The sequence below is a fragment of the Protopterus annectens genome, chromosome 12.part0 (assembly GCF_019279795.1).
Source record: "Protopterus annectens isolate FY-2018-M chromosome 12.part0, PAN1.0, whole genome shotgun sequence".
Classification (NCBI taxonomy): domain Eukaryota; kingdom Metazoa; phylum Chordata; order Ceratodontiformes; family Protopteridae; genus Protopterus; species Protopterus annectens.
The window spans coordinates 1,129,668,548-1,129,682,143 of NC_056746.1; the positions used below are offsets into that span (position 1 = coordinate 1,129,668,548).

Genomic DNA, 13,596 nt, shown 5'->3' on the forward strand with positions numbered 1-13,596 from the left:
CTGGATGTCCCTCCGAAATTGATGAAAAGACAAGATGAAAACTGGTCAGGGAGGCTGCCAAGAGACCTACAGCCTGAATTTCTGGCAAGTACTGGTTGTGTACTACATGTGATAACAATCTCCCATATTCTCCATATGTTTGGCCTTTGGGGTAGGGTTACAAGAAGGAAGCCTTTTCTTACACAGAAAAACATCCAGGCCTGGTTAAAATTTGCAAAACAATACATCAAGTCTCCCAAAAGCATGTGGGAAAATGTGTCATGGTCTGATGAGACCAATGTTGAACTTTCTGGCCACAATTCCAAAAGGTACTTTTGGCAGAAAAAACTTCACATCACCAAAAGAACACCATTCCCATGGTGAAGCATGGTGGTGGCAATATCATGTTTTGGGGTTGCTTTTCTTTAGCTGGAACTCGGGTTTTAGTCAAGGTGCAGGGAATTACGAACAGTTCCAAATAACAATCACTTTTGGCCCAAAACCTACAGGTGTCTGCTAGAAAGCTGAAGATGAAGAGGAATTTCACCTTTCAACATGACCATGTCCCCAAGCATACATCCAAATCAACAAAAGAATGGCTTCACCAGAAGAAAATTAAGTTTTGGAATGGCCCAGCCAAAGGCCAGACCTAAATCCAATAGAAAATCTGTGGGGTGACCTGAACAGGGCTGTGCACAAGAGATGCCCTCACAATCTGACAGATTTGGAGCGCTTTTGCAAGGAAGAGTGGGCAAATATTGCCAAGTCAAGATGTGCCATGGTGATAGACTCCTACCCAAGAAGGCTGAATACTGTAATTAAATCAAAAGGTACTTCAACAAAGCATTAGTTTAAGGGTGTGCAGACTTAAGCAACCAGCTTATTGTACATTTTTTTATATGTTTTCCCCTAACAGATTTGTTTTTCAACTGAATAGGTGATTTACAATGGTCTCATTTTTTATATCACAAAAACCTGGCATTTTAACACGGGTGTGTGCACTTTGTTGGAAATGGATCTGGTTAAAAGTAGTAGAGTATTTAGTAAATATATATATATATATATATATATATATATATATATATATATATATATATATATATATGTGTGTGTGTGTGTGTGTATAAAGATATATATGTATATATATATATATATATATATATATAGAGAGAGAGAGAGAGAGACACACACACACACACACACACACACACACACACACACACACACACACACACACACACACACACACACACACACATCTAGTAACATCTTCAACTAATGCTTATTTATTTGGACACAATCACCTGTTTTCTTCAAAGTCATGCTACTTGCCCTGTCTTTTATTTATGATTTAATTACTAGGATGTCTAGGTGGGCTAATGCCCATTTGCAGTGGAGGTTTGGAGAGGAAAGTTCTACAGACATATCATAACTAAAACAAGCCAACATTTATACATAAAATGCACTTAAAGCACACGCAGTTCCAGTATTTTTTAACAAAATAAAGCAAAACAAATCAGAAAGTAAAAAACGGAAATTAACAGTTCTGCTCATGCATACAGGTTTCAAACAGTGTAATGGAAAAGTCAAAAGGATTACCATCTATTCTGCTATATAAAGCGAAGGCAAAAGGACAAACACAATGTCCAGCAGATTGTATAAAATGGCTTATATTATTCCTAATTTTAAGTTGATCAGTGAAAAAAACAAGACCTGCAACGTTCTCTGTTGTCATATGAACATGCGTCAATGCAAACCTGAAAACATAATTATACAGTATATGTAGTATCTTTTAATATAAATACTTCATAATCAATGCAAAGTAAGATGTGTATTTTCTTAAAGATATTCTAACTGCTCAAGTTCCTAACTTTAGGTGGGAGCTGGTCTGATTATGACCCCGAGTACTTCAATGAAGGTGGCTGCTAGCCAATCTCAGATTCCTAGCAGGCACATATGCTTATATCCTTTAATGAAGTGACTATGTTCAGGTGTAAACAGAATGCTGAACAAAGAGTGATGAAAACAATAAGAAATTTCTATATGCATTTTCATTTTTGCAGCAGCTAAAATGTTTATATTATTATATTATTATTATTATTATTGACATCTGCTTGCAAAACTCAAATGTCTGGAGATTTCCTTTCATGTAAATATAGGCTCTACACAGATGGACCACCTGGTTAACAAACAAATTAACACATTGCTATACAGAAGTGTTACTTCTAGGACTGCGAAGTTCCACCTTACTTTCAGGACATTTCTCTCAACGTGTGAATGTCTTTTCAAAATCTCACACAATGTCTGCTCTCATTAAATAATCCCCTCAGAGTCTGGTGCTTCAAAATCATGACTTCTCAGTTTTTGCACATTAAAGGTCACTTGCTATATTCAGGACAATATTGGTAGTTTACATGGATCTTTCCTCACTTTTACTTCCCCATGCATAGCATCCAATCTGTTACTTATAAAAGGATACGTTTTTCCTCTAGGTTTGTAACACTCATTTTTCTATTTATTTTTCCCCAAACATCTTTATTAAATTTTCACATATGACAGTTATATAAATGAAAAACTTACAAAATGATACCACTTTAGTTGCAGGTTACATCACAGACACCTTTGAAACAACTGTATTTGCAAACATTGTACATCACTTATAAACCTTCCAGTCATTGTCAGTTAAGCATTATATGGCTAATTCAAATCCTGTCTCAAACCTCGTTCCTGCACTGCATATATTGTTCTCACAATTTGCATTTTTCCTATGTAGTGTGCTCCTTCCCTTTTCTAAAGATCCCAATTCCAGTTGTTTTATCTCTGTTACTACATTCACTACTTCTAGTTAAGTTGATCTAGACTTTGATTTCCATTATTTAGTAATTGCGTTTTTGGCACCATAATTAGACTCGGCAAGGCTTTACTGTGTCTAGACAATTCTGATTCTGTATCGTAACTAAAATAAAATCCTCTTCCCAGTCAGTCCAATCTGCTCATCCAGCATGTCCAACAGAGCGGCATGCAGAGAATCCCTAAAGTGTGCCAGCTCATTACACTCCCAAAAAATATATTCCCAGCTACCTCTTTCTTACCTGTCACACCTCCAACATTTGCTATCCACCTGAGGAAAAATTATTTGAAGTCTACTTGGGGTAGTAAGCACTTTCAGGCAAAGATCTTAAATTTTCTAGATTTTGTTGCACATTTGGGAAATATACATATATTCCCCCCACTGTCTCTTTATGAATTGCTTATCAAATCTCTCTTCCCAATCCTTTCTAAGCTCCTCTGATTGATTCTTATAATTATCATGCAGTATTTTATATGCTTTACTAATTATTCCTTTTTTAATGGCAGCTACTGTTCTAGATTCTATTAAAAAACTCCACCAGTGCTAGTCTTTCATTTAGGAGGCCCTATTTCTTTCTCTTTGCCTATACTCTGATATTAGTCCTCAATAGGGAAGGCAATCTGTAACCCACAGTCCAAATAAATTCTTGGCCTCTTCCCAACCCATCATCAAGTTCATGCTGTAAACACATAAGCAGAATTAACCAAAATTATGGCGGCATTGAGAATTCAAAACCACGCATTCAAGAATGGAATGAAAAATTAAACAAAGTGTTCACTTACTGTGCATTGTTACCAATGCTGTCTTCATCAATTATTTCAGGAACAGCTTTTCCTGCTGCTCGACTAATTTCCCTGTGAAAAAGAAAAACATGAGCAAACTTACAAATACAACACACAGATAGTATCAGTTATCTTTTTATATGTAAATTCAGAAAGAATTACCCTACCTGATGCCGTTAAAGGAATGGGTAGCCAAAGACTACTGTATTAACAAAATTATGAACATATGAATGTTAGGGATGGTGTAACTTCATATACACTGAAGCAAAGTTTGAAAGATTACAAACCAAGTGCCGTGCTAAGTATGAAGGGGTTAATGCTATAATTCAAGCTATACAATATGTGATCACACACTGATTAAATCTGCACATTTTCTAATTATGACTTGTGTGTCTTTCCTTAATTAGTACAAATGAGATGAGAATTCAGAAAGTACAAATTTATGTAAGAATACTACTGTTAATCATAATAATTATAATACATCTTTGAGAAGAGATCAATGTAACAGTAATTCATCAAACAGTAGATCTCTTAGGAGAGATCAACGCAATAGTAAATCATAACATTTGGGATTTTCCACCTTATATCTTCTGACTAGAAGCTGCTGCTAGTCGTGCAAATGAAATTATGAAAACCAACAGTGGTTTGACACCAGCTACTTAAAAAACCTGGCTAGTACACTAAGAACGCATAGAAAGCTAATGCTGCCAGAATTTTCCTCAGCTCTTTTGAGCCCCATCTGATCCAAATAAAATACTTCTGATTGAAAACTAATTAGTATATTAATCAAAATGTAGTTGTGTATTTGTGATATACTAAACATACACTTATTGACTGAGATGAGGTTAACTTTACTATTATAGTGACCACTCTTTGAAGATTTACTCTTCAGGTATGCATTGTTACACGACAAACATTACCATCCTCTTTATGGAGAGTCACTGAAGAATCAAAACATTTGGGTAGATTCCCTTGTTTCTGAACTGTGCACCCAAGTTGTAATATTTTGTGAAGGAATAATACACAGAAGACAGTGCAGCTTTTAATATATCTAGTGCAGAAAGATCTGTGAAACAAGCTTTAGGGAAGCAAGGAAGATTTTCAACTGTTTGACAATGAAGAATGTAAACATAACATGCAACTATTTACAAGACATACTAATATTGAGATTACGGTTACCTTAGACAGTTCCTCATTCTCTGAGGGGCAGTGATCTCTGAAGTAACACAAATAATGGGGGGAGACCACCATAACCAGGAATGCAAAAACTCTCTCTCTCTCTTTTTTTTTTTTTTTTTTTTTACAAACACATCTCTTCTTCTTCTTCTTTTGGCTTTTCCCGGTTAGGGTCACCACAGTGGATCAACTGTCCGCTCATGATTGGCAGTGGAGTTTTACAGTGTCGAGTTGCCAGCCCGGCGCCCAACCTTCCACAGAAGGCACACACACACACACACACACACACACACACACACACGCACTCACGCCTAGGGCCAATTTAGAGTGTCCAATCCACCTACAGCATGTCTTTGGGATGTGGGAGTAAACCGGAGCACCCGGAGAAAATCCATGCGACCACAGGCAGGACATGCAGACTCCACACAGAAGACACCCCAGCTGAGGATCGAACCGGAGAGCCTCTTGCTGTGAGGCGGCAACACTAACCACTGCACCACTGTGGCTTCCCTTTACAAACACGTCTCTGCAATTCTAATAACTTTTGATGTTTACTGTTTTTGTCTTAAATCAACTGTGTCTGCATTTTTAGTGTTGAACTTTCTGTCATGTAGCTAAGATAATACATGTACCTGTTGTTCTCATAGAATGAACTCTTATTGTGCCTTGCAGAGTTTCACTGCATTTGTCATGGCAAAAGACACTACAGTGGGACAACTATTTAAAAAGAGTTTGCTTACTGACCAGTTGGCTTTCTTATCCTTTTCTAAATAATATAAAAAAAGATGATCACCTTTTCTGAAATCATTAGTCCTTCTTGTACATCATGTGTATTCCAAACCACAACAAACATAAACCAACCAGATAAAAACAAATCACATTAGCCACAAAATACAGCCACACTGCAAAAACTTTATTTGATGAATGCTTTCGTTATTTTATGAATAACTTCTTCAGATAAAAAACACAGTTAAAAATTCCGCTTAAATAAGGTGCAAGCAATCATGTGACAGCCGAGCCTCCTCAAGCCAAAAATCAGAATGTCATTTGCTCATTTAAAGACATTTGCTCTAAAACTACAAAGTTTACATATTAAACCCACTTTTTTGATCATGTTACATTTAAGGTTAAAACATTATTTTTGCCATATCTTTCATTATGATGAAATACTTAATTTAAAAAAAACAATTTTTACTAATCTGTCCTATCTGGCTAAAAGCTATCACATAAAAACAGGTCCACTAAAACCAGCAAAATCAGATACGACTCTACATTGTCTCAAGAGAATGACACTACTATTCTATAAATATGTATGCCTTAAAATTAGTTTTTAGTTTAATTCCTTATTTTATTTAAAAGTTCTTCTTTTTGTTTTCCTACATATTCTCCTGCATTTAATTTTAATTGCCAGTACAGTTCTTTTCATTCCAAATTTACTGCCCGTGGTCCACCTCTCTTACTTTTTACAACTTTTTCCAAGATGGCAAACTTGAAGTTATGCCTTGGGTTGTCCCTGATATGTTTAAATGGGGCATTTTCTTTCTTTTTTCTTCCTGATGTCATACACGTTTGTAGATACTTTCCTTTAATTTCCATTCAGTTTTTCCTATGTAAAACCCTGGGCATAACTGAAACAAGGCTACATAGACCACACCAGAGGTTTCACAGCTGTACTTCCCTGTGAGTTTTAAAGTGTATGAATTTATCTGAAATGACTCCCCTGTACAGATGTATTTGCGACAGAAGCAATGCATACACTTATTCATCATAAGAGTATTTGTAGTGTATCTCCCTTTGCTGTTAGCTTCGAGGATACTTTTCATATTCATCCCCTTTCTGTAAACTACAATTGTTTTGCCCCCATCTTCTTTTCAGTGGCAACAAGGGGCCTCAATCCTCATCACTGATACCAGTGGGGAACATTCACTGAGAAAAAAATAGACACACAGAATTTTCAGATGCAGCTCTCTGCATCAAGTACAATTTCCCTTAAGAGCAAACAAGGATTGGAATACATACTCCAGCCCTGGGACTGGACTCTCTCCAGGCACTAATAGGACTCCCCACTGTCACAGCTACAGAGTTAAGCCCTTAAAGTACAGTTTTGTACCTACCATAAATGTAGATGTTCGAGTGTATACACTGCTGCAGTCATTACACTTGGGTTATCCTGCCGTCAGGCGGTTCCCCAGTCGGCCTGAGTTTCAAAGTCTTGGTCCGGCGTCAGTTGCTGTCGCCTCCTCCCTGATGTCAGTGCGACAGGGGTATATAAGATGCAGCCGACGCCATTTTCTTCAGTTTTTTTTGCCCCAGATGTCAGGTGCCTCTAAATAGGTAGGCAATTTCAATTGCTAATAAAATATACATAAGAAAAGCAAACCACAACTTACAGCTACCAGCAAATACTCCCCATAGGTAGTAAAGGGTAGAAGACATAGATACATATCAGCCAGTAAGAGGGGAAGGAGGGAGGGTAACCTGGACTGCAGCAGTGTATACACTTGAACATCTACATTTATGGAAGGTACAAAACTGTACTATGTTCATCGTGTTACACTGCTGCAGTCATTATACTTGGGTAGAATCCCAAAGCTGAGGTAGGGTGGCTGGGGCTATAAGGCATTAGGGGTGGCTATAAGGCCCTGCAGCACTGCAGTGGCGAAGCCAGCTCTGGATTTAGAGTATAGAGGCAGATGATAATGCTTGGTGAAGGTATGTAGAGAACTCCAAGTTGCTGCTTCCAAAATATCCTTGGTAGGTACTCCCCTAAGGTAGGCAGTTGAAGTGGCTGTTGCCCTGGTGGAGTGCGATCTAATGCTGCTAGGTACAGCTTTTCCATGGTATGTATATCAGAAACATATACAATGTCCTATCCATTTTGAAATAGTCTGTTTTGAAATGGCTTTTCCCTGTGCTCCTGCAGCATATGCTACCAATAATTGCTCAGATTTTCTGAAAGCTTTGGTTTTGTCCAATTAGAAGCGTAACTGCCTGTGAATGTCCAAAGAATGGAGTAGTCTCTCCCCTTTATTCTGTGGTTTAGGATAAAAAGTTGGCAGGTGAATAGTTTGGTTTAGAGCCACACTGGATACCACCTTTGTCATAAACGTAGGGTTAGTTCTTAGACACCCTGTCCTGGTGGAAAATGAGGAAAGGTTCCACGGATATTAGTGCCTGTAATTCTGAAACTCTTTGTGCTGATGTTATTGCCAGGAGCAAAGCAGTTTTCCAAGAGATGTATTTCAATTCTGCTGTGTTAGCTGGCTCAAAAGGAGGTAAAGTTAATTTTTCCAAAACAAAGTTGAGGTCCCAGTTGGAGTAGGTGCTCTACGGGGCGGTCTTATGTTTTTAGCCCCTCTGAAGTACTGTTTTAACACAGGATTAACGAAAATTGGTGGATCCATGTTGTAATGAGCAGAGATGGCAGAGGCATGGATCTTGATGGATGAGAAGGAGAGGCCTTTGTCCAGCATCTCAGTTAAGTATTGTAGTATCTGAGGAATGTTTGGGACAGGAGGATCAAGGCTATGAGCTTGGTTCTAGGCACAGAATCTCTTCCATTTATCCGAATAGGCTTTCCTGGTACTAGGCCTTCTGGCCTCCAGAATGACATCCATAACAGCTTTGGAGAGAGGCATTGCTTGCTTGACTAAGGAACCTTCCATGCAGCTAGGTTTAAGGTCTTTAGCTGGCTGTGTAGTATTTGATTGTTGTGCTGAGTCAGCAGATATGGGATTTGAAGCAAATCCAGGGTGGTTCTTGTGCTAAGCCCCTTAAGATTGGGTACCAGTGCTGGCGTGGCCAGTCTGGTGCAATCAGGATCATCTTTGGCTCTTCTTGCCTGGCTTTTATGAGTACCTTTGGCAGGAGAGGTAGTGGTGGGAAAGCGTATACTTGTAGGTTCACCCAGCTGAATGAGAGGGCATCCACTTTCCATGCTTGTGGATGGTAACTCCTTTTGCAGAATTTCTGTAGCTGGCAGTTTATTGGGGATGCAAACAGATCTATGTCCAGGCTCCACCATTTCTGTGTTATCATTTTGAATATTTGTGGATTCAATTCCCATTCGTGGGGATCCATGATGTTTCTGCTTAAGTCGTCTGCCAATGTGTTTTTCTCTCCTGGCAGGAATTGTGCTTGCAGATGAACTTGAAGGTTTATAGCTGTGTTCCACAAGGTCATGGCTTGTCTGCATAGGGGGTAGGAGTGAGTTCCCCCTTGCTTGTTTATGGCACCACATAACTGTGGTGTTGTCTGTCTTTAGCAGTAGTTGTCCTGGATGCAGCAGGTCCTTGAAAGCTATAAGGGCATTTTGTACAGCTAGCATCTCTTTCTGATTGATGTGAAGATGCCTTTGTTCTGCGGGCCACGTGCCCTGAATACATTTGCCTGCCATGTGTGCTCCCCAGGCGTAATCCGATGCATCTGTTGTCAGTGTTTTTCTGGCTGTGGGTTGTGTAAAAGGCTGTCCCTTGTTGAGGTGACAAGCTTGAGCCCACCATTGAAACTCCTGTTGAAGGCAAGGGATTGGTGGTATAACTGTTTCCAAACTTTGACAGTGTTGAGACCATACATTCTTTAGGTACCATTGTAGTTTCCTCATAGGCACTCTGGCATATGGAATCAGTAGTATGCAGGATGCCATGTAACCCAAGGCCTGCAGAATTTTTCTTGCAGGGAGTTGGGTCTGTGTTGCCACCAATTGAAAGTATTGAGTCAGTTGTCCTTGCTTGCTTGGCGTGAGATAAACCATCTGGGCTGTTGTGTTCAAGCTGGCACCCAGGAATATAATCTCTTGTGAGGGCATTAGTTTTGATTTATTTTCGTTTACTGTGTACCCCAGGCAACTTAATAACTTTTTTACAAACGCCAGATGCTTTAGAAGAATGTCCTTGCTCTCTGCTTGAATCAGGCAGTCGTCCAGGTACAGATAAATTTGAATTCCTTTCTGTCTGCAAAATGCAATTATTGGTACCAGGCACTTTGTGAAGACCTTGGGCGCAGTAGATAAGCCAAAGGGCAGTGCAGAGAATTGGTAGTGCATTGAACCTGCTAAGAATCTGAGGTATCTTCTGCAGTTTTGTCCAATAGGGACATGCAAGTATGCCTCCTTGAGGTCCAAAGTCAAGAGCCAAGCTTTCTTGCCCAGCATGGGAAGAAGCTGCTGTAGTGTCAACATTTTGAATTTTGGAACATCCAGGTAAGTGTTTAGAGATGAAAGATCCAGAATGGGCCTCCAGGCTTTGTCCTTTCTGGTACCAGAAAGAGTATTGAGTTAAATCCTTGTCCTTGCTCCTGTGATGGTACCTTTTGAATAGCTCTCATATCCATGAGTGCTGTAATTTGTTTTTGAGCCTCTGCCCATTGATTTGGTGGAAGATTTGGCATTCCTTTTAACCTTGGCAGAGTGTGAAAGTGGAACCTGTAACCTTGAAATACAATGTTGAGAACCCATTTGTCTTTGGTGATCATTTGCCAATTGTGGCAGAAGAGTGCCAGTTTTCCTCCCAAGGGGGCTGCCAAGAGAGATTTGTTTGGCAGCTGTAGTGGGAAGTCATTGGAGCTGCTTTTTATATGGTTGGGGCCTGTCTTCCCCTTCTTTCTGGCCTGATGCAACCCATTGTCGAGGCCTGTAAGGACCTTGTGTTTGACCTCTACCTCTTGGACGTCTGTATCTTCCCCTTTGAGATCTGTCTATAATTGGAAAGGACCAATTCTTAGTTGGCCAGTTTCTGCTAAATCTAGGAGGCTGAACCTGTAAGAAATCCTTCACCGTTTGCATAGATTTTGCCTTATCCTCCATTTTCTTTAATACCTCTTCTGCCTTAACTCCAAATAACACATCCTGCTGCAAAGGTGCATCCAGTAATTTTGCTTTAACATGATCTGGTAACGTATGTTCTTTTAGCCAAGCATGTCTTCTAATGACAGAGCCTGTAACTGCTGCTCTGCAGGAGGCCTCTAGAGAATCAAAACCACATTGCAAAGTATGCTTTCCCACTTGTTCAGCTGCATGCAATAAATCCTGCATTTCTTTAAAATTAGAAGGATCTGATTCTGGAAGCATTTTTTGTTTTAACTGAGACAGTAAAAATTGCTGATATTTTAGCATGTGAAACTGGCAATTTAAGGCTCTCATTGCTAAAGTTGCAGACGTATATACTTTCTTTCCCCATCTGTCTAATGCTCTGGAATCTCTGTCAGAGGGAACTGGATTCTTGGCTGATGAGGCCTTCTCCTTTGGGTCCCTGAGAAATAGTTTCAGGGTCAGCTACAGGGCTTTTATACAGAAATTTGTGTGGGTCAGGGACACTGTAGTATCTGTCAGGTTTAACAGGGGCAGGAGGTAAGGAATCAGGATTTAAGCTGGATTCAGTATACACATCATCCACAATATCTAACACTGGTGGAATAGCAAGGGGTCTGTGTTGAGGTAATAAAAGGAAGTCTCTGAGCCTTTTCTTGGATTCTGAGTAATCCTGGCCTTCCGAGTGGAAATGCTCCCTCATGGTATGTAGGGTTTCCCCAAAGGAGTAGTCCTCAGGCGGTGAGGCTGATGGAATTGATTCCTCAGCATCAGAATCCTCATAAGGGGGTAAAGAATATCCTAAGTCTGAGGATGAATCAGAAGAGATGGACACCTGGTCGGATGAGTCACAGTCTGCATCCTGCCTAGGCCTTTTATCAGGAAGGGGGATGGGACCCCCTGATCAGAGTGATTAGGTCTTCGGCCATTTTGAGCATTTGTTTCTTAGGCATGCAGGCCTGTCCTGGAGAATGCTGTATTTGTTTCTTTGATTTTAAAGGAGGATTATACTTAGCTGAGGGTTTAATGCTTAACTGAGTTGGTCTGAAGACACCCTCTGAAGCTGTGGGTTGCTCAGCTACTCCAGAACCCTCTGAAAGGTTAGTTTTGGTAGGCCGAATAACTTGTGCATCCAAAGGCCCAGCTATCTCCACGTGGGAGTCAGAGGCGGCCTGTGGTTCTATAGAAGCAGTCATCAGGGGCTGCAAAGGTGCCTTGCTGAAAACCGGAGAACCGGCAACTGGCCTAGAAGAGGCTTCGTCGTCAGTTTTGGGCCTCGGATGCCTATCCTTGTCTTTGCACTTTTTGTGTATTCCGGTCGTCGGACGTTCCAACGGCATGGTATAATTGAATTTTCTACCAAAATAATGTCGGGCGAAATCAAACCGACGTTTAATAGTGCGCTTGTTAAACCTAGCACAAAACCGACAACTAGTGATGTCGTGGTCTGGGCCTAGGCATGGGATACAATAGGAATGGAAATCCTTATGGGGTATTTACTTCCCACAAGAAATACAGTTATTAACTTTTACTGACATCGGTCTGAGGCAAGAAAAAGTTTCCCCAATGGGGTACTTAGCTTTGTAGAAGACTTCGGTTCTGGATTCGGAATGAAAATCTCAGGAGACGGCTGACAGGCACTTGCGAACTGCTTTTGCTTCGGGCACCATGTGGCAAGAAAGACTGGAGAAAATGGCGTCGGCTGCATCTTATATACCCCTGTCGCACTGACGTCAGGGAGGAGGTGACAGCAACCGATGCCGGACCAAGACTTTGGAACTCAGGCCGACTGGGGAACTGCCTGACGGCAGGATAACCCAAGTGTAATGACTGCAGCAGTGTAACACGATGAACATCTGGATGTTCCAAGCCAAGTCCTCCACCACCCTCTCTGTGAAATCACTGCTGTCAGTGTCCCTGTTCAAAGTAGCTGGCACACACACACTCATTGAGGTTTTATTTTCACACACACATACATGCATACACACACCTGGGAAAGGCTGGCACAGCTTACTCGCTTTGCCACCTCTAGCCAGACTATAAGGTAGGGGTCACTGCCACCAGCCAGCTACTTTACGGCTCTTACCAGGGTAACTAATTACTCTTAGTAAAATGAATACTTATACAAATGGTGGCGCTTCCAATCCAAGCGGCAAGACTTTCAGGAATGTGGAGCCACAGTTTCACTAAATAAATGCAATTACTCTTAAAGGCTGAATATTTTCTAAAAGATCAGCTACAATGAAAGGTATACATATATTTAATAATAAATAATAAAATAGAAAGTATGAAAATACTGAATATCTAGTTACAATAAACACCAGAGTTTCAGTTCACAGGAAATATAATAAAAACAACACAGATGGAAAGACTCAAGACAGATAACAAAGCAATGTCTTTCTGTTTTTCCTGGTTAGGGGTCACCACAGCAGAACACCAGTCCGCTATTGATTGGCAGTGGATTTTTACAGTGTCGAGTTGCCAGCCCAGAGCCCAACCTTCACAGTAGGCACACACACACACACACCTACCTACATGTCTTTAAAATTCAATCGACCACAGGATGGACATGCAGGTTCCACAAAGGAGGAGCTCCAGCAGAGAATCAAACCGGAGAAGCCCTTGCTGTGAGGCGACAATGCTAACCGTTGCACCACCGTGGCTGATAAAGACTCAGGCAGACATAAAAAAACAATATTTAGCTAATCTGACTATATTTTCCTAACTGACTGAAGAATTACTGTTCCCTACTTACTTGCTAGAGCAAGGCAAGATTAACTAAATGAGTGTGTTGTTGTCAGGTTCCCAAAAACCAGAGCGCTGAATGCCACTATCACATCTCTCACTAGTCTCTAAATACAATTTCAGTGATGGCTACAGGATGATATATCTGGTCACCTGACTCCCTGGTTCCCACACTACCCCCTCACTACCTCTGGCTGCATTCAGACCCATGAGATAGAATCTTTATGGCCTAAACAAAGTCATTTAATTTCAAGCTA

The 13,596-nt window shown here is 40.5% G+C and overlaps 1 protein-coding gene across 1 annotated transcript in view; it reads right to left on the minus strand.

Annotated features, from left to right (window-relative positions):
• The window catches only part of IFT52 (intraflagellar transport 52), a 906,963-nt gene that overhangs the window by 549,002 nt on the left and 344,365 nt on the right, over positions 1-13,596 (minus strand). The window contains exon 6 of the mRNA XM_044090140.1: positions 3,613-3,684. Within this exon, the coding sequence (XP_043946075.1) occupies positions 3,613-3,684 (72 nt within the window). The remainder of the gene's footprint in view (positions 1-3,612; positions 3,685-13,596) is intronic.